This window comes from Anomaloglossus baeobatrachus, chromosome 2, assembly GCF_048569485.1.
Source record: "Anomaloglossus baeobatrachus isolate aAnoBae1 chromosome 2, aAnoBae1.hap1, whole genome shotgun sequence".
Taxonomy (NCBI): domain Eukaryota; kingdom Metazoa; phylum Chordata; class Amphibia; order Anura; family Aromobatidae; genus Anomaloglossus; species Anomaloglossus baeobatrachus.
Window position 1 is genome coordinate 423,356,066 of NC_134354.1, and position 24,665 is coordinate 423,380,730.

The 24,665-nt window shown below is 51.4% G+C and overlaps 1 protein-coding gene across 20 annotated transcripts in view; it reads left to right on the plus strand.

The window, feature by feature from the left end:
- MACF1 (microtubule actin crosslinking factor 1) overlaps window positions 1-24,665 on the plus strand; it is a 519,073-nt gene that overhangs the window by 381,539 nt on the left and 112,869 nt on the right. For 19 of the 20 annotated variants that reach the window (XM_075336189.1, XM_075336201.1, XM_075336203.1 and 16 more), the window contains 8 exons: window positions 5,904-6,023; window positions 6,322-6,429; window positions 6,522-6,740; window positions 7,019-7,222; window positions 9,026-9,257; window positions 10,543-10,769; window positions 10,858-10,980; window positions 24,511-24,612. In XM_075336189.1, the coding sequence (XP_075192304.1) occupies window positions 5,904-6,023; window positions 6,322-6,429; window positions 6,522-6,740; window positions 7,019-7,222; window positions 9,026-9,257; window positions 10,543-10,769; window positions 10,858-10,980; window positions 24,511-24,612 (1,335 nt within the window). The remainder of the gene's footprint in view (window positions 1-5,903; window positions 6,024-6,321; window positions 6,430-6,521; window positions 6,741-7,018; window positions 7,223-9,025; window positions 9,258-10,542; window positions 10,770-10,857; window positions 10,981-24,510; window positions 24,613-24,665) is intronic. The other variant, XM_075336188.1, reaches the window with a different exon arrangement.

The window sequence follows — 24,665 nt, forward strand, 5'->3', positions numbered from 1 at the left end:
ATGCTGCAGCTGCATACTATCAGGAAGGCTAACGCTTCACAGGGGAGCGGTGGAATCCGGAGGGCACACAGAGAGCACGGGCTGGTAAGCCACAACCTCTGGTTGTGGACTTTTATTACACTCCTGTAGAATGCCTGAGAGTGTATTCTGGCTGCAGACCCTCCATCTCAGCAGCATGTCTGTCACTAGGAGCAAGGCTGCAAACATGTACGCTATATGCACTGCTTGTAAGCTCATTCTGCCAGAGCCAAGCACATACCCACATTGTGATGCCTGTGCTAACATGGTTGTGTCTCAGCCTGGAGCCTCCGCAGGGGTCCCTCCGGCTGCTTTGGCCCCGGTGGCTGAACCCCCGGCTTGGGTAGCATCCTTTTCACAAGCTATTTCCAAGTCTTTTGCCGACTCCATGGGGCAGCTGTCCCGGACACTGCTGACCATGCATCAGCCCCCTTCTCAGGGTGCTTCGGCTGCTCCTAGCTCTGCAGAGCTCCCAGAGCATGTCCCAGGACCCCGTCCCCCTAAACGGAGACGCAGGGACCCTTCTCCTTCCTCTTCCCACGGCTCTGATTCACGTGCCGAGGTGCAGGGCGAGGAGGACTCGTTTACTGTGGGCTCAGACGCTACCTCTATGTACCCCATTGACTTGTCTGAGGGTGATGCGGATGTTAGTGACTTGATTGCGTCCATTAACTCCGTACAGAACCTCAACCCACCAGAGTCTGAGGAACAAGCCTCTCTGGTAGAGATACACCAGTTTACCTCACCTAAGAAAGCTAAAAGTATGTTTTTTAACCACTCCAGCTTTCAGACCACTGTTACCAAACCCAGGGCCTGTCCTGACAAACGTTTTCCGAAGCGTAGTTCAGATGACCGTTTTCCTTTTCCACCAGAGGTGGTTAAGGCATGGGCTCAGTCCCCAAAGGTAGACCCTCCGGTGTCCAGAATCTCAGCCCGCACAGTCGTGGCTGTGGCTGATGGCACTTCTCTTAAGGATCCCACTGACCGCCAGGTTGACCTTTTGGCCAAGTCTGTATATGAGGCGGCTGGAGCCTCGTTCTCCCCGTCTTTTGCGGCAGTGTGGGCTCTCAAGGCAGTCTCTGCCTCTCTGGAGGAGATGCATTCCCTCACCAGAGACTCTATGCCTGAGCTGGAGGCCTTCACTTCTCAAGCTTCAGCTTTTGCATCCTACGCCATGTCTGCCATCCTGGAGGCTTCTCACCGCACGGCGGTGGCCTCCGCTAACTCCCTCGCGATCCGCAGGATCTTGTGGCTTCGAGAGTGGAAAGCAGACGCTTCCTCAAAAAAGTACCTTGCGAGTCTCCCTTTTGCTGGGTCCCGGCTGTTTGGGGAACAGCTGGATGACATAATCAAGGAGGCTACTGGCGGGAAGAGTACTTCCTTGCCTCAATCTAAGGCCAGGAAACCTGTCCAGGGCAGGATCCAATCGAGGTTTCGTTCCTTTCGTTCCTCTAACTGGTCATCCTCGAAGCCCTCGACCGCGTCCACTACCGGCAGCCTCCTCTTGACTATCTGGCCGAGCCAGCAACGTCCTTGGTCGGTGGCAGGCTCTCCCACTTTGGAGACGTGTGGTTCCAACACGTCACCGATCAGTGGGTGCGGGATATTATCTCCCACGGCTACAGGATAGAATTTTCTTCCAGGCCGCCAAACAGATTTTTCCTGTCCACACCCCCTTGCTCCAAGGCCGCCGCCTTCTCTCAGGCCGTGGCATCCCTGCAGGCCAACGGGGTAATTGTTCCGGTTCCCGCCCGGGAACGGTTCAGCGGTTTCTACTCAAACCTCTTTCTAGTCCCCAAGAAGGACGGTTCCTCCCGGCCCATCCTGGATCTCAAGCTTCTCAACAAGCATGTTCAGGTGCGGCACTTTCGCATGGAATCTCTGAGATCGGTCATTGCCTCAATGACCCAAGGAGATTTTCTGGCATCCATCGACATCAGAGATGCCTATCTGCATGTGCCTATTGCGGTCTCACACCAGCGTTGGCTACGCTTTGCAATCGGAGAGGAACATTTCCAGTTCGTGGCTCTTCCCTTTGGCTTAGCCACGGCCCCTCGAGTGTTCACCAAGGTCATGGCAGCAGTGGTTGCGTTCCTGCACCTCCAGGGATTGGCAGTGATTCCTTACCTGGACGACCTTCTAGTCAAGGCCTCATCCAGTGTAGACTGCCAGCGGAGTGTCTCTCTCACTGTCGCCACGCTAGTTCAGTTCGGGTGGCTTGTCAACCTGCCCAAGTCCACTCTGACCCCGACCCAGGTACTTATGTACCTAGGGATGCAATTCGAGACTCTGCCGGCACTTGTCAAGTTGCCCTTAGTCAAACAGCAGTCCCTTCGTCTGGCGGTGCGCTCTCTGCTGAGGCACCGCCGTCATTTCATCAGACACCTCATGCAGGTGCTGGGTCAGATGGTGGCGTCAATGGAAGCGGTTCCCTTTGCCCAGTTCCATCTGCGTCCCTTGCAGCTGGACATTCTCCGCTGTTGGGACAAGCGGATCTCTTCCTTGGACAGGCTGGTGGCTCTGTCATCACAGGCCAGGAACTCCCTTTAGTGGTGGCTTCAGCCTCTCTCCCTGTCACAGGGACGCTCCTTCCTGACTCCATCCTGGGTGATCCTCACCACGGATGCCAGCCTCTCCGGTTGGGGAGTGGTATTTCTCCATCACCGAGCACAGGGCACTTGGACTCCGTCCGAATCAGCCCTCCCGATCAATGTGCTGGAGATCAGAGCTGTGTTTCTAGCTCTCCTAGACTTTCACCACCTGTTGGCGGGCAAGCACATTCGGGTTCAGTCGGACAACGCGTCAGCGGTTGCCTACATCAATCACCAGGGCGGGACTCACAGCCGTCTGGCGATGTTGGAGGTTCAACGAATCCTCCAGTGGACGGAGGACTCCAAGTCCACCATATCTGCAGTCCACATCCCAGGCGTGGAAAACTGGGAGGCCGATTATCTCAGCCGTCAAACCGTGGACGGCGGCGAGTGGACCCTGCATCCGTCAGTGTTCAGATCGATCTGCCGCAAGTGGGGCACTCCGGAAGTGGATCTCATGGCATCCCGGCACAACAACAAGGTTCCGGTTTACGTGGCTCGCTCCCACGATCCTCAAGCCTTCGCAGCAGACGCACTGGTTCAAGATTGGTCTCAGTTCCGTCTGGCCTATGTGTTTCCCCCTCTAGCGCTCTTGCCCAGGGTTCTGCGCAAGATCGGAACGGAGGGCTGTCGAGTCATACTCATTGCTCCGGACTGGCCCAGGCGAGCTTGGTACCCAGACCTGCTCCGCCTGTCCGTAGAGGTGCCGTGGCATCTCCCGGACCGCCCAGACCTTCTCTCTCAAGGTCCGTTCTTCCGCCAGAATTCTGCGGCTCTCAGATTGACGGCGTGGCTCTTGAGTCCTGGATCCTGACGGCTTTAGGCATTCCCTCTGAGGTCATCTCCACCATGACTCAGGCTCGGAAGTCTTCCTCGGCCAAGATTTACCACAGGACTTGGAGAATTTTCCTGTCCTGGTGTCGCTCTTCCGGCCATGCTCCTTGGCCGTTCTCCTTGCCGACCATCCTGTCTTTTCTACAGTCAGGTCTACAGTTAGGTCTGTCCCTCAATTCCCTCAAGGGACAGGTGTCGGCTTTGTCGGTATTGTTCCAGCGGCGTATCGCCCGACTGGCTCAGGTGCGCACCTTCATGCAGGGCGCATCTCACATCATCCCTCCTTACCGGCGGCCCTTGGATCCCTGGGACCTTAATCTGGTCCTCACGGCCTTACAGAAACCCCCTTTTGAGCCTCTCAGGGAGGTTCCTTTGTCTAGACTTTCACAGAAAGTTGTCTTTCTAGTAGCCATAACTTCTCTCAGGAGAGTTTCTGATTTGGCTGCGCTTTCTTCGGAATCCCCCTTTTTGGTGTTTCACCAAGACAAGGTGGTTCTTCGTCCGACTCCGGACTTTCTCCCTAAGGTGGTGTCTTCCTTCCACCTTAACCAGGACATTTCATTGCCCTCTCTTTGTCCGGCCCCTGTGCATCGCTTTGAGAAGGCGTTGCACACCTTGGATTTGGTGCGGGCGCTCCGAATCTATGTGTCACGCACCGCCGTTTTTCGGCGGTGCACCTCACTTTTTGTGCTAACCACGGGTCAGCGCAAGGGTCTCTCTGCTTCTAAACCGACATCAAGCTCGTTGGATTAGGTCGGCTATCGCCGATGCCTACCAGTGCTCTCAAGTGCCTCCCCCGCCGGGGATTAAGGCGCACTCGACCAGAGCGGTCGGTGCCTCCTGGGCTTTCAGGCACCAGGCTACGGCTCAGCAGGTTTGTCAGGCTGCCACTTGGTCCAGTCTGCACACTTTTTCGAAGCACTACCAAGTGCATGCTCATGCTTCGGCAGATGCGAGCTTGGGCAGACGCATCCTTCAGGCGGCGGTCGCCCATTTGTGAAGTTAGGTTTTGCCTACTTCTCAGTTTGGTTTATTTCCCACCCATGGACTGCTTTGGAACGTCCCATGGTTTGGGTCTCCCATGGAAGGAACGATAAAGAAAAAGAGAATTTTGTTTACTTACCGTAAATTCTTTTTCTTGTAGTTCCGACATGGGAGACCCAGCACCCTCCCTGTTGCCTGTTGGCAGTTTTTTGTTCCGTGTGTTTCACCGGCTGTTGTTAGTAGACAGAGTTCTGGTCTTGCCGAGTTTTACTCTATCTCTACTTATGGGTGGATGTCCTCCTTCAGCTTTTGCACTGAACTGGGTAGATTGTCATCCAGGGAGTGTATATAGCCCGGAGGGAGGAGCTACACGTTTGAGTGTAGTACTTTGTGTGTCCTCCGGAGGTCGCTAGCTATACACCCATGGTTTGGGTCTCCCATGTCGGAACTACAAGAAAAAGAATTTACGGTAAGTAAACAAAATTCTCTTTATTCCAAGCATAGAAAGCAGTGAGAAAAAATGCTGCAAAAAACATGGTGAATGAAATACCGTAACTTTCTTAAATATGTAGTGTAAGCAAAGCACACATGTAATCCATGCAATCCCCAGCTAAAGCACTGAGTTTAAGTGCGAAACGGCCGTTGTCTGACTCTTTTGGTCCCCCCCCCGCAAACCACTCCTTGTAACCTCTACCGAAAAATAAAGTATTTCCTGCACAGCATACACCGGTGAGTGCCTTAAATTCTTCTATTTTCATATTGGATCCCCAAATACTGCTGCTAAAAAAAAACAATAAAAATGCTGCAGAACAGGCATCTCACCGCATTCTTACTGCCAAAGGGCCAGGTGCTGCTGGGAAAAAAAATGCAGCAAAACTCTGCGTGTGAACATAGCCTTTAAGTTGCATAAAGGCCTATACAAGCCAGTGGATTAAAGGGCAAGGACACCTTCAGGGCTAGTTGTTTTGTTAATGCATGTAGTTTGGGCTAAAATTATTTTTGCAATTGGGTTTCATTAACGGGTTCTGAATCAAGTGCCTTCTGTAGTATCTGCACGGTCTATTGTTGGCTGCAGAGGTCACTGAGAATCTGTCAGTAAGCTCCTTATGTTTGGATAGGTGGTAACTGTTATCTTCTGATCTTCTCTCATCTGATTTATAATGAAGTGAAAGGTGGTCAAAAATGAGCTGAGAGGAGCTTAGAAGGAGACAAGTATTCTTAAAAACCTCAAATCGCTCGCTGACGGATCCTCCGTTAACTCATTCCCCGCCATAGAGCGGTGCAAAATTTTGAATGAAACCCAATTGCAAAAATTATTTGAATGCATTTAAGGCAAACTAAACTCCTCTAAAGTTTTCCACATCCTTTAAAGATGACAAACCTCTCTGTGTAATGACTGTGGAGATGTCACTTTGTGTCCAGTGTGTCTGCAATGTGCTTCATAGTCCTCCTTCGTCTTTGCTCCTTTCCTGCCAGTACGAGCAAGCTGCTGACGCAGAGTTAGCCTGGGTGGCTGAGACCAGGAGGAAGCTGTTGGCGCTGGGTCCAGTCTGTTTGGAGCAGGATCAGACTACAGCTCAGCTGCAGGTGCAAAAGGTAGGACTTGTTCGCTTACTGCTGGACATGCGTATCCGTGCAGGAATGTCGCTCCCTACTTGTTCTAATCCTGCTTCCAGTATTTCCATGGAATAACGCCGCCATTTGTCATATTGCAGAGTTTACTTCGCTGGCAGATCTATATTGAAGAACTGTTACCAAAGTCTTTTCTTAGAAATGTAAATTGACTTCTTGGAAAAAGGATTTGATAAAATAGTTTTTCTAGAAACGGCGGGGGTTGAGTGAATTTCCTTACACTGATTAGCCGCGAGATTAATGAAGTTTTGTTACTTTGCAGGCGTTCTCCGTAGACATTATCCGCCACAAAGACTCCATTGACGAGCTGATTGGCACACAGGAAGAGATTCTGGGTACATGCGGTGATGAACAAAAGGCCACTTTACAAGTAAGTGCAAAAGTACAATTTCACCTGCTGCCTAGCGGCAAAGAATACCCGTCATTGGGCTCGGATCAGCGCTTATATCTGTGTTTTTACAGGAGAAAACCAAATTGTTGCTGCAGCAGTATGAGGATGTGAGCCACATAAACTCGGAGCGGTCTGCCCGTCTGGAACGTGCGCAGGTCCTCGTGGGGCAGTTCTGGGAGACTTATGAGGAATTAAACCCTTGGATTGAAGAAATGAAGACCACAATTTCCCAGCTCCCGCCTCCCGCTGTCGACCATGACATGCTTAAACAGCAGCAAGAAGAAATAAGGGTAGGGCATCGCTCAGGGTATTCTTTCCTCTTTCCAAGTCTTCACATTGTCACGCAGGCTATTTATACTGCAGTCTAAAGCTCGCTTTGATTTCCCAAGACGCAATGCAGAAATTAAGCTAGTAATATCTCACATTTAGCCTACAATCGCTGACGGTCTCAGGTGACGTCCTCTGTTGACCCAGTATAACTTTCCACACCATCAGCTTCATCCGTTTCATTAAAATGTCCTGTGCCAGGCTCAAAAGTTTTAGGTTTCATGCTTTCTTGAAATTGCAGCAATTACGAGAATCTGTTGCCGAACACAAACCTCACATTGACAAGCTGCTGAAGATTGGTCCACACTTGTGTGATCTGAATCCGGAGGAAGGGGCAGCTGTGCAGGAGAAGTACACGGCAGCCGAACAGCTCTACCTGGGGATCAAGGAAGATGTTCGTAGGATGGCGATGGAGTTGGATGACGCCCTGGCACAAGCCGCTCAGGTATACCTGCTTGCTGACAGTTTGCTTACTACAGCAGGACCTATTGCTTGGCATACTATACAGCTATATAGCATAGCATTCAACTTTATCACTAATGAAAGATGTCATAGAATGAAGCCTTAGATGTGAGCACCATATTAAAGGGAACCTGTCACCAGACTTGTCCCTTATAAACTGCGGCCACTACCAGTGAGCCCCTATATAAAGCATTCTAAACTACTGTATATAAGAGCCAGGGCCGATCTGTAGCACATAAAAAAACAGCTTTCATTATACTCACCTGCGGGGCGGTCCGGTCTGATGGCGTCACTGGACTCAGTCTGACACCTCCATCTTCTTGTGATCGCCATACTCTTTCGCTGCTTCATGTGGATGATGTGTTTTACGTCATCTACACAATATATCCGCCATTACTCTCCTGTGCACACTCACTTCTTTCTGCCCTGCTGAGGGCAGAGCAAACAACTGTAAAGCTAGTTTCACACTTGCGTTGGGCGACATCCGCTGGGTCCGTTGCTGCGTCGTTTTGACCCATCCGCTATTTTTGTGGTGTCAACGGATGCAACGGATCCATTATTTCACAGGAATCAGTTAGCTAGTAAATAACGGACCTGTTGCATCCGTTTGGCGCCCGTTAGGCATCCGTCTAACAGAATGCGTCGGGTCTGGGGTTTTTTTTTTTTTTCATTTTTATCATTCTGGACATGCTCAGTAGAAATTAGCGGAATCCAGCAGCAGATTCCGTTGTAAAGCACTTTGTAACGGAATCCGCTACCATAGGGAGCCATTATAAATTTTAACGAAAGCAACGGAATCCACTGGTCGGCGTCAGAGCAAATAACGTTATATTCAGAATTCAGCGTTGCTTCTGCTCGGCGGAAGCAACGGAGCGTCGGCCAACGGAAGTACTTTTGGCACAATCCGTCATCAATGCAAGTCTATGGGAAACAGCGAATCCGTTAACGGATTCCGCTGATTCCCAAGACAGCGGATTGCGCCAAAAAAAAATAAACGGAAGTGTGAAAGTAGCTTAATCCGCATGCATGGGGAAAGGTCAAAATACGCATGCGCACTACAGTGCAGGGCAGAGAAGTGCACGTGTGCAGGAGCTCAATGTCAAACTCTGTGTGGATGACGTAGGACGCGTCATCCACACAGAGCGGTGAAGGAGGACTGTGATCGCAAGAGGAGAGGAGGTGCTGGACCAAGACCAGCAACACCTATCGGACCCAACCATCCCACAGATGAGTATAATAAAAGCTGTTTACGTTATACAGAGCGGCCTTGGCACTTATACACAGTATTCTGGAATGCTGTCTATAAGGGCTCACTGGTGGTGGCCGTAATTTATATGCAAAAAACCTGGTGACCCGGTACCCTTTAAGCACTAAATTATGTAAGAAGTCTGTGTACCCAAGCCATTTGTGTCCCGCACCCCGTGTAGTCGCCATACCATCCTGCTCCATAGTCCATACATCAGTGTGTTTTATGATTTGCCCCTGCGTTATTGTGTTTGCATTGTTGAGTTGCTGTGGTTCATACTTCACTAACCCCCCATCTCTCCTCTCATCTCACGTCACCTCCCTTTCCTTGTGGAATGTGTTAACTTTCTGTTGTGCTGCCATGGTAACATGTCCCTGTCGGCCTGACTATTCTGCATTACAGATCGGGGAGGTAAGTGTCATCCTGCTTGATTAGTTTCTAACCTTAACCTTTGCTTCCGTTTATGTCCTGCTTCCTTCATGTTTTTGGTGGCTGTCATTCCTTAATGTAAACATGTTCTTCTATCCTTTGCGCTTCCAGTTCCACGACAAGGTGGGACCCATGTTGGAGACTCTGGAGTGCATGGCTTCTCGTCTACATATGCCTCCTCCGATACCTGCAGAGGTAGAAAAGATCCGGGATTGTATCAGTGACAACAAGAACACAATTGTGGAGCTTGAAAAATTACAGCCATCCTTTGAGGCCTTAAAACATCGCGGGGAAGAACTTCTCAGTCGTTCACAAGGAGCAGATATGGACCCTGCAGCAAAGGGTACGCTAGTTAGTCTAAAGGGAGTCTGCATGAACCAAAGCCTGGCTGCACAATTGTGGCCAGATATTCCCCCCATGAAATGCTGCAGCGTTTCAGAGAAACTATAGTTTGGGGATCGTTCAGGGACTATAGCAAGAGACCAGACTAATCTGACAATACACCCTTCCAACTATTACCTGTGTCGCTTCAGGTGACTGACAGATTTCTGTCTACGTCCACACTCAGGAGAGACCTGTCAATCACCTAGAGAGGTGCGGGATGAAGCCTCATCGGACTGGTCTGCTCTCCAACTATTATCGATGTGATTAACAGGTTTCTGTCTACGCACACACTCAGGAAAGACCTGTCAATCACCTAGATAGGTGCAGGAAGAAGTAGCATTGGACTGGTCTGCTCTCCAACTATTATCGATGTGATTAACAGGTTTCTGTCTACGCACACACTCAGGAAAGACCTGTCAATCACCTAGATAGGTGCAGGAAGAAGTAGCATTGGACTGGTCTGCTCTCCAGCTACTATCTATGTGATTGACAGGTTTCTCTCTATGCACACACTCAGGAGAAACCTGTCAATCATCTATAGAGGTGTGGATGAAGCAGCACCGGACTGGTCTGCTCTCCAGCTATTTTCTATGTGATTGACCGGTTTCTCTCTATGCACACACTCAGGAGAGACATGTCAATCACCTAGAGAGGTGTGGGATGAAGCATCACCGGACTAGTCTGCTCTCCAGCTATGGTTCCTGGGCCGATCTTTAAGCTAGATTGTCTCTCTGAATTGCTGGAGCATTTCAGAGAAATATATACCTGACTGCTATGGTGTAGCCAGGCTCTGTTTCTTGTTGCCCATGGGTTTGAGCAGCATGAATCAGCTGACAGATTCCTTTTAATCCGCATTTTATCAGGAGCCTTTGCTATAGACTACCATCCTGTTTGATGACATGAATAGTCCAGCATACGATGGACTGGACTATAAGTTAGTGGAGTGTATTGAGTACCGTGGATGCTGTGTGATTTATCCCACATTGTGCCGTGGTTTTTAGTTAGGATGGAAGCCATGACACGGATCTGAACGGATCCCAATCTTGTTTAGTTATGTCTTTGTGTCTTTACCATTGATCAAATCCAAAAGCTGGGTATCCATGGTAACAGCAGGCCCTCAGCCCGCCATTTAGATTGCCATTGTTACAACATATTGCGCTATAAGCCATTTGGTAGCGGCTGTGTGCATTTTGACAAGAATGCTATTTTACATGACATGGCTTCGTGCTTGTGTCTCTCGTCAGCCGTTCAGGATAAACTGGATCGGCTTACATTCTTCTGGGAAGACATCAAAACCAAAGCAGACGAGCGTGAAATGAAATTGTTGGATGTTCTCGAGCTGGCGGAGAAATTTTGGTTGGACATGAATGCACTACTAACAACTATCAAAGACACGCACGAGATTGTCTACGATCTGGAGAGCCCTGGAATTGACCCATCAATGATCAAACAGCAGATTGAGGCTGCCGATGTAAGAAACCTATGCAATTAGCCCGTGGCCTCCAGTATCTGAGCAGGTTGCCTGCAGTGTTGAGAATATATTTCTTTATTTTCTTTAGTCTATCAAAGAGGAGACCGATGGACTTCACGAAGAACTGGAGTTTATTAGGATCCTTGGAGCTGATCTCATATTTGCTTGTGGGGAGACTGAAAAACCTGAAGTAAAGAAAAGCATTGATGAGGTACTTGAAAGGGAAAATCGTCAGCCACGTGCAGCTTTTCTCGCTGAGCTTAAATTATCCGCAAAGGGTTTAATACCTTCACCCCTGACCAATTTTCTAGTTGTGTTTTCTTCAGCGCTCTATTGGGAGACCCAGACGATTGGGGTATAGCTACTGCCCTCTGGAGGCCACACAAAGCACTACATTAAAAGTGCAAGGCCCCTCCCCCTCTGGCTATACCCCCCCGTGGTATCACGGGTTCTCCAGTTTTAGCTTTGTGTGCGAAGGAGGTCAGACATTCCATGCATAGCTCCACAGATTTTAGTCAGCAGTAGCTGCTGACTATTTCGGATGGAAGAAAAGAGGACACATATAGTGTCCCCAGCATGCTCCCTTCTCACCCCTGGATGGTGTTGTAAGGTTGAGGTACCTATTGCTGGTACAGGGCTGGAGCCTGACATGCTGTTTTCCTTCCACATCCCCTGGTAGGGCTCTGTGGAAGTGGGATCCTGCCGGCTTCTCAGCTCTGATGCCGGGCTCCATCCACAGACCCATTAGAACCTGATGGAGACGGAGCAGGAGTACGATCAGGGACAGGCCCTGCATCATACAGGTACTCTGTGTCCCCGGCAGGCACAGACACACTCCGGGCTGGCTGGGTGTTGTAGTGCGCCGGGGACCGCAACGTGGAGTTGGTGTCCCTACAGATTACTGGGGGATTGTTTGTGTTTGGGAACGCAGCGCCGACCCCCTCTGGACCGGGCGGCGCTGCTGTGACTTGTGGTGCGCCGGGGATCCGCCGTCCGCGCTTTTACGGCGGCGGCGGTTATAAATTTAGTCCCCGGCTTTTTGGGCCTAGGACGCCGGCAGCTCCGTTTCGTTCCCGCCCCCACCCTGTCATTCAGGGTAGGGGAGAGACGCTGTTCGCTAGCAGCGACGAGGGCTGGAGCCTGATTTACATGCTCCAGCCCTCTCACTTGGCACAGAGGGAAGCAGGCTTCCCGCTCTTGGCCAGGAACGCCCAGGGCCCGCCCCCCTTCCTCTCTCGAGACGCCGGCAGCCATTACATGCATGCCTGGCTGGAGGAAGGACGCAAGGCTCTGGGAGACCTGGACTAGGGGCTATCTGGCGACCACACACCCGCTTTTTAAGCGGGCGGTAAGCGATTTTCTGTGCTGGTCCCTCTAGTGCCTCACTGTGTATCAGTGTACTGGGTACAGATATATAGTTATTGTATTACTTGCACTGTGAGGTGCGCTTCTGGCTGCATATCCCAGATCGCTCTGTGGAAGCAGCAACATGTCATCCTCAAAACGCAAGGCGGCCAAGGCAAAAAGGGCTGTGTATACTGCGTGTGCTGCATGTGGGGCTAATCTACCAGCAGGCTCCGATGACCCCCATTGTGTGCAATGCTCCGACCCGGTGCTGCTTCGCCAGCCGGAGTCAGGAGAGGTAGCGACCCAGGCTGAGACGCTTGTAAGTTCTGCCCCGGTGACAGGGACAGACTTTGCAGTTTTTGCAGATAATATGTCTGTATCTATGGCAAAAATCCTTGAGACCTTGCAATCTATGCATGGGGCTCAGTCTCTGGGCACGGCGAGGCCTCTGTCCTCAGGTCCCCCTTACTTGGAATGTATCCAGCCCACAGGGGGGTCCCCGGCTTCACAGGCCGAGGATTATGACTCAGATGATGGCCCCAGCCACCCTAAGCGAGCTCGCTGGGAAAGACCCTCGACGTCTTCACACTGCTCAGGGTCTCAGCGCAATCAGTCTCCCTGTGATGTGTCTGATGAGAGTGATCAGGAATCCACTCCTGGAACCCCTCTCAACCTGGATACCCCGGATGGGGATGCCATGGTAAACGACCTTATCTCAGCCATCAATAGGCTGTTGGATATTTCTCCCCCAGCCCCTTCAGCAGAAGAGGCGGCTGCGGAGCAGGAAAAGTTTCGTTTCCTTTATCCCAAGCGTAAATTGAGTGCCTTGTTAGATCACTCTGACTTCAGAGAATCAATCCAGAAGCACGACGCTCACCCAGAAAGGCGTTTCTCTAAACGATCTAAAGATACGCGTTTCCCTTTCCCCCCTGAGGTGGTCAAGCGCTGGACACAGTGTCCAAAGGTAGACCCCCCGATTTCCAAACTTGCAGCTAGATCCATAGTTGCAGTGGAGGATGGCGCTTCACTTAAAGATGCCAATGACAGACAGATGGACCTTTGGTTAAAATCTGTCTATGAAGCTATAGGCGCGTCGTTTGCTCCGGCATTCGCAGCCGTATGGGCACTCCAGGCTATTTCAGCTGGCTTAGCAAAAGTGGATGCTATCATGCATCCAGCAGTGCCGCAAGTGGCGCACCTTACCACGCAGATGTCGGCGTTTGCGTCTTACGCTATCAATGCGGTCCTAGAATCTACCAGTCGCACCTCAATGGCGTCCGCCAATTCGGTAGTTTTGCGCAGAGCCTTGTGGTTAAAGGACTGGAAAGCAGATGCTGGTTCCAAAAAATGTTTAACCAGTTTGCCTTTGTCTAGAGATAGACTGTTTGGCGAGCCATTGGCTGACATCATTAAGCAGTCCAAGGGTAAAGACTCCTCTTTACCACAACCCAGAACATCCAAACCTCAGCAGAAAAAGTGGCAGCAGAGGTTTCAGTCCTTTCGAGGTTCGGGCAAGACACCATTTACCTCGTCCAAAGGGACTCAGAGGACGCAAAGAAACTCAGATTCGTGGCGGACTCACACACGCCCCAAGAAAGCAAATGGAGGTACCGCTTCCAAAGCGGCTACCTCATGACTTCCAGCCCCCCCCCTCCGCATCGCCGGTCGGGGGCAGGCTCTCCCGCTTTTCCGGCATTTGGATGTCACAGGTCAAAGACCGGTGGGTGACGGACATTTTGTCTCGCGGGTACAGAATCGAGTTCAATTCTCGTCCTCCAGCTCGGTTCTTCAGAACCTCCCCACATCCAGACCGAGCAGATGCTCTGCTGCAGGCGGTGGATTCCCTAAAAGCGGAAGGAGTGGTTATCCCAGTCCCTCCTCAGGAACAAGGGCAAGGGTTTTACTCCAATCTCTTTGTGGTTCCAAAAAAGGACGGCTCGTTCCGTCCTGTTCTGGACCTAAAACGGCTCAACAAACATGTGCACGCCAGGAGGTTCCGGATGGAAACCCTCCGCTCTGTCATTGCCTCAATGTCCAGAGGAGACTTCCTTGCCTCAATAGACATCAAAGATGCTTATCTCCACGTGCCAATTGCTACAGAACATCAACGTTTTCTACGTTTTGTGATAGGAGACGACCATTTTCAGTTCGTAGCTCTTCCATTTGGTCTGGCGACAGCCCCACGGGTCTTCACCAAGGTCATGGCGGCGGTGGTAGCAGTCTTGCACTCTCAGGGACACTCGGTGATCCCTTACCTAGACGACTTATTGGTCAAAGCTCCCTCTCAGGAGGCATGTCAGCACAGCCTGAATGCTACGCTGGAGACTCTACAGTCTTTCGGATGGATCATCAACTTTCCAAAGTCGATCCTATCACCGACTCAGTCACTAACGTATCTTGGCATGGAGTTTCATACTCTAGCAGCGATAGTGAAGCTTCCGCTGGACAAGCAGCGGTCACTACAGACAGGGGTGCAATCTCTTCTGCAGGGCCAGTTGCATCCCTTGCGGCGCCTCATGCATTTCCTAGGGAAGATGGTGGCAGCCATGGAAGCAGTTCCCTTTGCGCAGTTTCATCTGCGCCCACTTCAATGGGACATTCTCCGCCAATGGGACGGGAAGTCAACGTCCCTGGACAGGAAAGTCTCGCTTTCCCAGACGGCCAAGGACTCTCTACAATGGTGGCTCCTTCCCACCTCATTATCTCAGGGAAGATCCTTCCTGCCCCCATCCTGGGCAGTAGTTACGACAGATGCGAGTCTGTCGGGGTGGGGAGCAGTGTTTCTCCACCACAGGGCTCAGGGGACGTGGACTCCGAAGGAGTCCACCCTTCAGATCAATGTTCTGGAAATCAGAGCAGTGTATCTTGCCCTACTGGCCTTCCAGCAGTGGCTGGAAGGAAAGCAGATCCGAATCCAATCGGACAACTCCACAGCGGTGGCATACATCAACCACCAAGGAGGGACGCGCAGTCGGCAAGCCTTCCAAGAAGTCCGGCGCATTCTAATGTGGGTGGAGGACAGAGCATCCACCATATCCGCGGTTCACATCCCAGGCGTAGAAAACTGGGAAGCAGACTTCCTCAGTCGCCAGGGCATGGACGCAGGGGAATGGTCCCTTCACCCGGACGTGTTTCAGGAAATCTGTCGCCGCTGGGGAGTGCCGGACGTCGACCTAATGGCATCCCGGCACAACAACAAGGTCCCGGCATTCATGGCGAGGTCGCGCGATCAAAGAGCTCTGGCGGCAGACGCCTTGGTTCAAGATTGGTCGCAGTTTCAGCTCCCTTACGTGTTTCCGCCTCTGGCGCTCTTGCCCAGAGTGCTACGCAAGATCAGATCCGAGTGCAGCCGCATCATACTCGTCGCTCCAAACTGGCCGAGGAGGTCGTGGTATCCGGATCTGTGGCATCTCACGATCGGTCGACCGTGGTCACTGCCAGACCGACCAGACTTACTGTCCCAAGGGCCGTTTTTCCATCAGAATTCTGCGGCCCTGAACCTGACTGTGTGGCCATTGAGTCCTGGATCCTAGCATCTGCAGGATTATCTCAAGGAGTGATTGCCACAATGAGACAAGCTAGAAAGTCGAATTCTGCTAAGATCTACCACAGAACGTGGAAGATTTTCTTATCCTGGTGCTCGGCCCAGGGAGTGTCTCCCTGGCCATTTGCATTACCCAAGTTTCTTTCTTTCCTGCAATCGGGGTTAGAAAAGGGCTTGTCGCTCAGCTCCCTTAAAGGGCAAGTTTCGGCACTATCCGTGTTTTTTCAGAAGCGTCTAGCACGTCTTCCTAAGGTGCGCACGTTCCTGCAGGGGGTCTGTCATATTGTGCCCCCGTACAAGCGACCGTTAGATCCATGGGATCTGAACAGGGTACTAGTTGCTCTCCAGAAGCCGCCCTTCGAGCCTCTGAAGGAAGTTTCCTTTTCTCGGCTGTCGCAGAAAGTGGCGTTTCTTGTTGCCATCACATCGCTTCGGCGAGTGTCTGAGCTGGCAGCTCTGTCATCCAAGGCTCCCTTCCTGGTGTTCCACCAGGACAAGGTTGTGCTGCGCCCCATTCCGGAGTTTCTTCCTAAGGTCGTATCCTCTTTTCATCTTAATCAGGATATTTCCTTGCCTTCTTTTTGCCCTCATCCGGTTCACCGGTATGAAAAGGACTTACGTTTGCTAGATCTGGTGAGAGTACTCAGAATCTACATTTCCCGCACGGCGCCCATACGCCGTTCCGATGCACTTTTTGTCCTTGTCGCTGGTCCGCGCAAGGGGTTGCAGGCTTCTAAAGCCACCCTGGCTCGATGGATCAAAGAACCAATTCTTGAAGCCTACCGTTCTGCGGGGCTTCCGGTTCCTTCAGGGCTAAAAGCCCACTCAACCAGAGCCGTGGGTGCGTCCTGGGCATTACGTCACCAGGCTTCGGCTCAACAGGTGTGCCAGGCAGCTACCTGGTCCAGTCTGCACACTTTCACCAAGCATTATCAGGTGCATACCTATGCTTCGGCGGATGCCAGCTTAGGTAGAAGAGTCCTGCAGGCGGCAGTGACACCCCCATAGGGGAGGGCTGTTTTGCAGCTCTAACATGAGGTATTTATTTACCCACCCAGGGACAGCTTTTGGACGTCCCAATCGTCTGGGTCTCCCAATAGAGCGCTGAAGAAGAAGGGAATTTTGTTACTTACCGTAAATTCCTTTTCTTCTAGCTCTTATTGGGAGACCCAGCACCCGCCCTGTTGTCCTTCGGGATGTTTTTTTTTGTTGTTTGCGGGTACACATGTTGTTCATGTTGAACGGTTTTTCAGTTCTCCGATGTTATTCGGAGTTAATTTGTTTAAACCAGTTATTGGCTTCCTCCTTCTTGCTTTGGCACTAAAACTGGAGAACCCGTGATACCACGGGGGGGTATAGCCAGAGGGGGAGGGGCCTTGCACTTTTAATGTAGTGCTTTGTGTGGCCTCCAGAGGGCAGTAGCTATACCCCAATCGTCTGGGTCTCCCAATAAGAGCTAGAAGAAAAGGAATTTACGGTAAGTAACAAAATTCCCTTCTTTGGTGGGGAAGGGGGGGTTGGTCCCCTTCTTCCGAGAGCCGTAATTTTTTTATTTTTCTGTCAATCTTGACATATGTAGGCTTGCTTTTTGCGGAACGAGCTGTACTTTTAAATGAAACCACTAATTTTACCATATAGTGTACTGGAATACTGCATAAAAAATTCCAAGTGCGGAACAATTGTAAAAAAAAAAAAAAAAGGTTCAATTGCATGATTGTTTTCTGGACATTTTATTCACGGTGTTCACTATATGGTAAAACTGATATATGTTGATGTGATGCCTCAGGTAGGTACGAGTTTGTAGATGCCAAACATGTATAGGTTTACTGTTATCTAAGGGGTTAAAAAAAAAAAAAAAAGGTTTGTCCAAAAAAAGTGCTGCACTTTTTGCACCATATTCCGCAACCCATAGCGTTTTCATTTTTCGGGATATGGGGCTCAGTGATGGCTTATTTTTTGCGTCTCGAGCTGATGTTTTTAATGGTACCTTGTTTTCCCGCTAATGCTACATTTTGATCACCTGTTATTGCATTTTGTGCAAAATTTGCGGTGACCAAAAAACATAATTTTGGCATTTGGAATTATTTTTCCGCCGTGCCATTTACCGATCAGATTAATTGATTTTTATGTTTTGATCGATCAGGCATTTCTGAACGCCGCGATACCAAATGTGTGTGTATTTTTTTATTTTTTAATAACCCTTTAATTTTCAGTGGGGCGAAAGGGGGGGGTGATTTGAACTTTTAGGGGCTTTTCTTTGTCGCTCCATTGGGAGACCCAGACAATTGGGTGTATAGCTTCTGCCTCCGGAGGCCACACAAAGTATTACACTTTAAAAAGTGTAACCCCTCCCCTCTGCCTATACACCCTCCCGTGCATCACGGGCTCCTCAGTTTTATGCTTTGTGTAGAAGGAGGCACACATCCACTCATGCTCCCATTTTAGTCAGCAGCAGCTGCTGATTTTATCGGTTGGAAGAAAAGAGGGCCCCCACAGGGCTCCCGGCATGCTCCCTTCTCACCCCACTAAGTCGGCGGTGCTGTTAAGGTTGAGGTACCCATTGCGGGTACAGAGGCTGGAGCCACATGCCGTTTTCCTTCACCATCCCTTAGAGGCTCTGGGAGAATTGGGATCCTAACCGGTCATCCATTCACTGGGACCGGGCTCCCTCCGCAGCCCCTGTGGGAATCTGCCGGACAGGAGACTTTGTATCATCAGGGACAGGGCCCTGCATCTAAAGGTACTCTGTGTCCCCATGGGGACGGTGCATGGAGCGCTTGTCTCACAGACGCAGCTGCTGCTGGTTTTGTGACGACCGGGACTTCCGCGCCGACCGCGCCTGTTTGTCGGCCGCGGTATTAAATTTAGTCCCCGGCTTCATGCGGCCTAGTACCATAACTCCCGGGCCTGCCAGTCAGGGGTAAGGGCGGGACGGCCGACCTGACGTCGGCAGTGAGGGCTGGAGCATACTTTAGGTTTCCTTCCCCCCCTCACTGATCACTGTGGGGCACCAGATTCCCGCACTTTACTAGTCGCCGCCCACGGCTCCCTCCTCCCCTGAGAGCTCCGGCAGCCATTTTTACAACACATTCTGCCGGTGGAGGATTTCAGGAACGAGCCCTGCAGATCTGGGAGACCCAAGGCAGGGAATCTGGTGGACACACACCGCTTTGGGCGGTCGGTAAGCCACACCGGTCACCCGGTGCTGGTCCCCCTAGGGTGCCGAAGTGTGTGTGTGTATGTGTATATATATATATATATATATATATATATATATATATATATATATATATATATATATATATATATATATATATTTGTATATATTTTTCTCTGTTCGGCCGAGTTGTTTTTGCTTTTGGCTATATACCCTCAGTGATCACTCTCCTAGGAGACAACAGCATGTCGTCCACAAGGAGCAAGGGCGCTAAGGCAAAGGGTTATTTTGCAACCTGTACCTCTTGTGCGGCTATGTTACCTGTGGGTTCCACCTACCCTCACTGTGAGCAATGCTCGGCCCCTGTTGCACTTGCTCAGCCGGAGCCTCGGGCACTAGTGGGACCCTCGGCTCAGGCAGACCCGCCTGCTTCCCCTGTCCAGGTGGCAGGGACAGAGTTTGCAGTTTTTGCTGAGAAACTCCCTGAGTCGCTTTCACAATCCATGACTCAGTCTATGGACAAATGGTCTGCTAAGCTACTAGAAGCCTTGCAGTCCAGATCGGTCCTTACACAGGCCCCGGGCACTGTTGGATCATCACCTCCAGGCCCCTCTCGGTCTGCGCCGCAACGTGCTCCCGGGGTGGCCCCTAGGTCTCACGTGGAGGACTCCGGCACGGACCACAGTCCCAGACCGGCTAAGCGGGCTCGCTGGGAATCTTCCCCGACTTCCTCACACTGCTCGGGGTCTCAGCTTGAGGACTCTCTGGAGGATGAGGCGGACGTTGCAGCTCAGGGCTCTGACCCTGACGTTGCTCTCAATCTTGATACACCTGAAGGGGACGCCATAGTAAATGACCTTATAGCGTCCATCAACCAGGTGCTAGATCTTTCTCCCCCAACTCCACCTATAGAGGAGTCGGCTTCGCAGCAGGAGAAACACCAGTTTAGGTTTCCCAAACGTACACGGAGTGCGTTTTTCGATCACTCTAACTTCAGAGATGCTGTCCAGAAGCACAGAGCATTTCCGGACAAGCGCTTTACTAAGCGCCTTAATGACACACGTTACCCCTTCCCCTCTGACGTGGTTAAGGGTTGGGCTTAATGTCCCAAGGTGGATCCTCCAGTCTCTAGACTGGCGGCTAGATCTGTAGTATCAGTTGTAGATGGCTCATCGCTCAAGGATGCCACTGACAGGCAGATAGAGCTCCTGGTGAAATCCATCTATGAAGCCACAGGCGCGTCTTTTCCCCCGGCCTTTGCAGCCGTGTGGGCACTCCAAGCTATCTCAGCTTGTCTGTCTGAGATTAATGCGGTCACACGTACCTCTGCTCCGCAAGTTGCGTCTTTGACTTCTCAGGCGTCGGCTTTTTCGTCCTACGCCATGAACGCCGTCCTGGACTCTGCTAGCCGTACAGCGGTAGCATCCGCTAATTCGGTGGCAGTCCGCAGGGCCATGTGGCTACGCGAATGGAAGGCAGACTCTGCTTCCAAGAACTTCTTATCCGGTTTGCCGTTTTCTGGCGACCGATTGTTTGGCGAGCGATTGGATGAAATTATTAAGGAATCCAAGGGAAAGGACTCGTCCTTACCCCAGTCCAAGCCGCAGAGACCTCAGCAACGGAAAATACAATCGAGGTTTCGGTCCTTTCGGCCCTCAGCCAAGTCCCAATCCTCCTCGTCCAACAGGCCAGAAAAGGGCCAGAGGAACTCTTATGCGTGGCGGTCTAAGTCACGTCCCCAAAAAAACCGCCGGAGGCACTGCCTCCAAGGCGGCCTCCTCATGACTTTCGGCCTCCCCAAACCGCATCCTCGGTCGGTGGCAGGCTCTCCCGCTTTTGCGACGCCTGGTGGCCACATGTCCAAGACCGATGGGTGAGAGACATTCTGTCTCACGGTTACAGGATAGAGTTCAGCTCTCGTCCTCCGACTCGTTTCTTCAGAACATCTCCGCCCCCATCTCGGGCCGGCGCACTTTTTCAGGCTGTGGGCGTCCTGAAGTCAGAGGGAGTGGTGATTCCCGTTCCCCCTCAGGAACATGGTCACGGTTTCTACTCCAGCTTGTTCGTGGTGCCAAAGAAGGACGGATCATTCCGTCCCGTTCTGGACCTCAAACTGCTCAACAGGCATGTGAGCACCAGAAGGTTTCGGATGGAATCTCTCCGCTCGGTCATCGCTTCGATGTCACAAGGAGACTTCCTAGCATCAATCGACATCAAGGATGCTTATCTCCATGTGCCGATCGCATCCGAGCATCAACGCTTCCTGCGTTTCGCCATCGGGGACGAACACCTTCAGTTCGTGGCACTGCCTTTCGGCCTGGCGACAGCCCCACGGGTCTTCACCAAGGTCATGGCATCCGTTGTGGCAGTCCTACACTCTCAGGGCCACTCGGTGATCCCTTACTTAGACGATCTCCTAGTCAGGGCACCCTCCCGGGTGGCGTGTCAACACAGCCTGACCGTCGCTCTGGAGACTCTCCAGCGGTTCGGGTGGATCATCAATTTCCCAAAGTCCAAGTTGACACCGACCCAATCACTGACTTGCCTCGGGATGGAGTTTCATACTCTCTCAGCGATAGTCAAGCTACCGCTGGACAAACAGCTTTCGCTGCAGACAGGGGTGCAATCTCTTCTTCGGGGCCAATCACACCCCTTGAGGCGCCTCATGCACTTCCTGGGGAAGATGGTGGCAGCAATGGAGGCAGTCCCCTTCGCGCAGTTTCATCTGCGCCCACTCCAATGGGACATTCTCCGCAAATGGGACAGGAGGTCGACGTCCCTCGACAGGAACGTCTCTTTCCCTTGCAGCCAAGACCTCTCTTCAGTGGTGGCTTCTTCCCACTTCTCTGTCGCAGGGAAAGTCCTTCCTGCCCCCATCCTGGGCTGTGGTCACGACGGACGCGAGTCTGTCAGGGTGGGGAGCGGTTTTTCTCCACCACAGGGCTCAGGGAGCCTGGACTCCGACAGAGTCCTCCCTTCAGATCAATGTTCTGGAGATAAGGGCAGTGTATCTAGCCCTAAAGGCGTTCCATCGGTGGCTGGAGTGCAGGCAGATCCGCATACAGTCGGACAACGCCACGGCGGTCGCGTACATCAACCACCAGGGCGGCACGCGCAGCCGTCAAGCCTTCCAGGAAGTCCTGCGGATTCTGCTGTGGGCGGAGGCCACAGCCTCCACCATCTCCGCAGTTCACATCCCGGACGTAGAAAACTGGGAAGCAGACTTTCTCAGTCGTCAGGGCATGGATGCGGGGGAATGGTCTCTTCACCCAGACGTGTTTCGAGAGATCTGTTGCCGCTGGGGAACGCCGGACGTCGATCTCATGGCGTCACGGCACAACAACAAAGTCCCGGAATTCATGGCACGGTCTCAAGATCACAGAGCTCTGGCGGCGGACGCATTAGTTCAGGATTGGTCGCAGTTTCGACTGCCTTATGTATTTCCCCCTCTGGCGATGCTGCCCAGAGTGCTGCGCAAAATCAGGTCCGACTGTCGTCGCGCCATTCTCGTCGCTCCAGATTGGCCGAGGCGGTCGTGGTACCCGGATCTGTGGCATCTCACGGTGGGTCAACCGTGGGCGCTCCCAGACCGCCCAGACTTGCTGTCACAAGGGCCGTTTTTCCATCTGAATTCTGTGGCCCTCAACCTGACTGTGTGGCCATTGAGTCCTGGCTCCTAGCGTCCTCAGGGTTATCTCAAGATGTCATTGCCACCATGAGACAGGCCAGGAAACCAACGTCCGCCAAGATCTATCACAGGTCTTGGAGGATCTTCTTATCCTGGTGCTCTGATAATGGTTTTGCTCCCTGGCCTTTTGCCTTACCCACTTTTCTTTCATTCCTTCAATCCGGAATGGATAAGGGTTTGTCTCTCGGCTCTCTCAAGGGACAAGTATCGGCGCTATCCGTATATCCTGGATGTCTCTTTATCACGTCTTTCGCAGAAGGTGGCATTTCTAGTGGCAGTTACATCGCTCCGTAGAGTGTCGGAGCTGGCAGCGCTGTCATGCAAAGCCCCCTTCCTGGTTTTTCACCAGGATAAGGTGGTTCTGCGTCCCGTTCCGGAATTTCTCCCTAAGGTGGTATCTCCTTTTCATCTCAATCAGGATATCTCCTTACCTTCATTTTGCCCTAATCCAGTTCACCAATGTGAAAAGGATTTGCACTCATTAGATCTGGTGAGAGCACTCCGGTTCTACGTGTCTCGCACGGCGCCCCTGCGCCGTTCTGATGCGCTCTTTGTCCTTGTCGCTGGCCAGCGTAAGGGTTCGCAGGCTTCCAAGTCAACCTTGGCTCGGTGGATCAAGGAACCGATTCTTGAAGCCTACCGTTCTTCTGGGCTTCCGCTTCCTTTGGGGCTGAAAGCCCATTCTACCAGAGCCGTGGGTGCGTCCTGGGCATTGCGGCACCGGGCTACGGCTCAGCAGGTGTGTCAGGCAGCTACCTGGTCTAGTCTGCACACTTTCACGAAACACTATCAGGTGCATACCTATGCTTCGGCAGACGCCAGTCTAGGTAGGCGAGTCCTTTAGGCGGCGGTTGCCCACCTGTAAGAGGGGGCCGTTTCGGCTCTTTTTATTGAGGTATTCTTTTACCCACCCAGGGACTGCTTTTGGACGTCCCAATTGTCAAGGTCTCCCAATGGAGCGACAAAGAAGAAGGGAATTTTGTTTACTTACCGTAAATTCCTTTTCTTCTAGCTCCTATTGGGAGACCCAGCACCCGCCCCTGTTCCCTTCGGGCTGGTTGTTCTTTTGTGTACACATGTTGTTCATGTTGAATCGTTTCTTTTGGTTCATGGTTTTCAGTTCTCCGAACATCCTTCGGATTGAATTTACCTTAGACCAATTTATAAGTTTCCTCCTTCCTGCTTTTGCACCAAAACTGAGGAGCCCGTGATGCACGGGAGGGTGTATAGGCAGAGGGGAGGGGTTACACTTTTTAAAGTGTAATACTTTGTGTGGCCTCCGGAGGCAGAAGCTATACACCCAATTGTCTGGGTCTCCCAATAGGAGCTAGAAGAAAAGGAATTTACGGTAAGTAATCAAAATTCCCTTCTTTTTATTTAAATATTTTAATTTTTTTTTATTTTACTTTACTAGTTCCCCTAGGGAACTATAAGGATCATCAGTCTGATTGCTGGTTTGTTTCTCTTGATCAGAGCTGCACAGCTCAGAACAGGAGAAATGCTTGTCTTCTGTAACAGAGGCTGCTCTGCCGAGTGTTTCAGGAAGTTAGTCGTGTGAGCTACAGGAGTCATCACATGACCCTGTGCTACCATGGCAACCATTGGCTCACAGTGATCACATCACAGCACCACCGATGGAGCTGGGTGCATGAAGATTTTCCGTGGCAGGCATTTACATCGCACTGTCACATTTTGACAGTGCATTTTAAGTGGTTAACAGGCGCGGATAGATCACAGATCCACCCGTGCCTGCGAGGCACATGTGTCAGCTGTTCAAATCAGCTGACGTGCAGGAATCACCGCCGGCTACCCGCAACAGCCGCAGGTGATTAGACCTATATGGCTTCGGATGTACTAGTACGGCCCGTGGTCGTTAACGGGTTAACGCTGAATATAAATTAGCAGTTTCATCCTTCCTTTCTGGTTTAGGTTGCGAAGAGCCAATGTTCAGAATTGGTCATGTGTTACTACTATTCCCACCTCTTTAACATTTATATTTTGTTAGATGAATTCAAGCTGGGAAAATCTGAAGAAGACGTGGACAGAACGTCTGGAGAAACTGAGAGATGCGATGTCTTATTCTGTGCAATATCAAGACACCTTGCAGGTAGATACAATCTTCAGAGCTGGACACTTCGAACTAAACTACAGCTTCCGTTA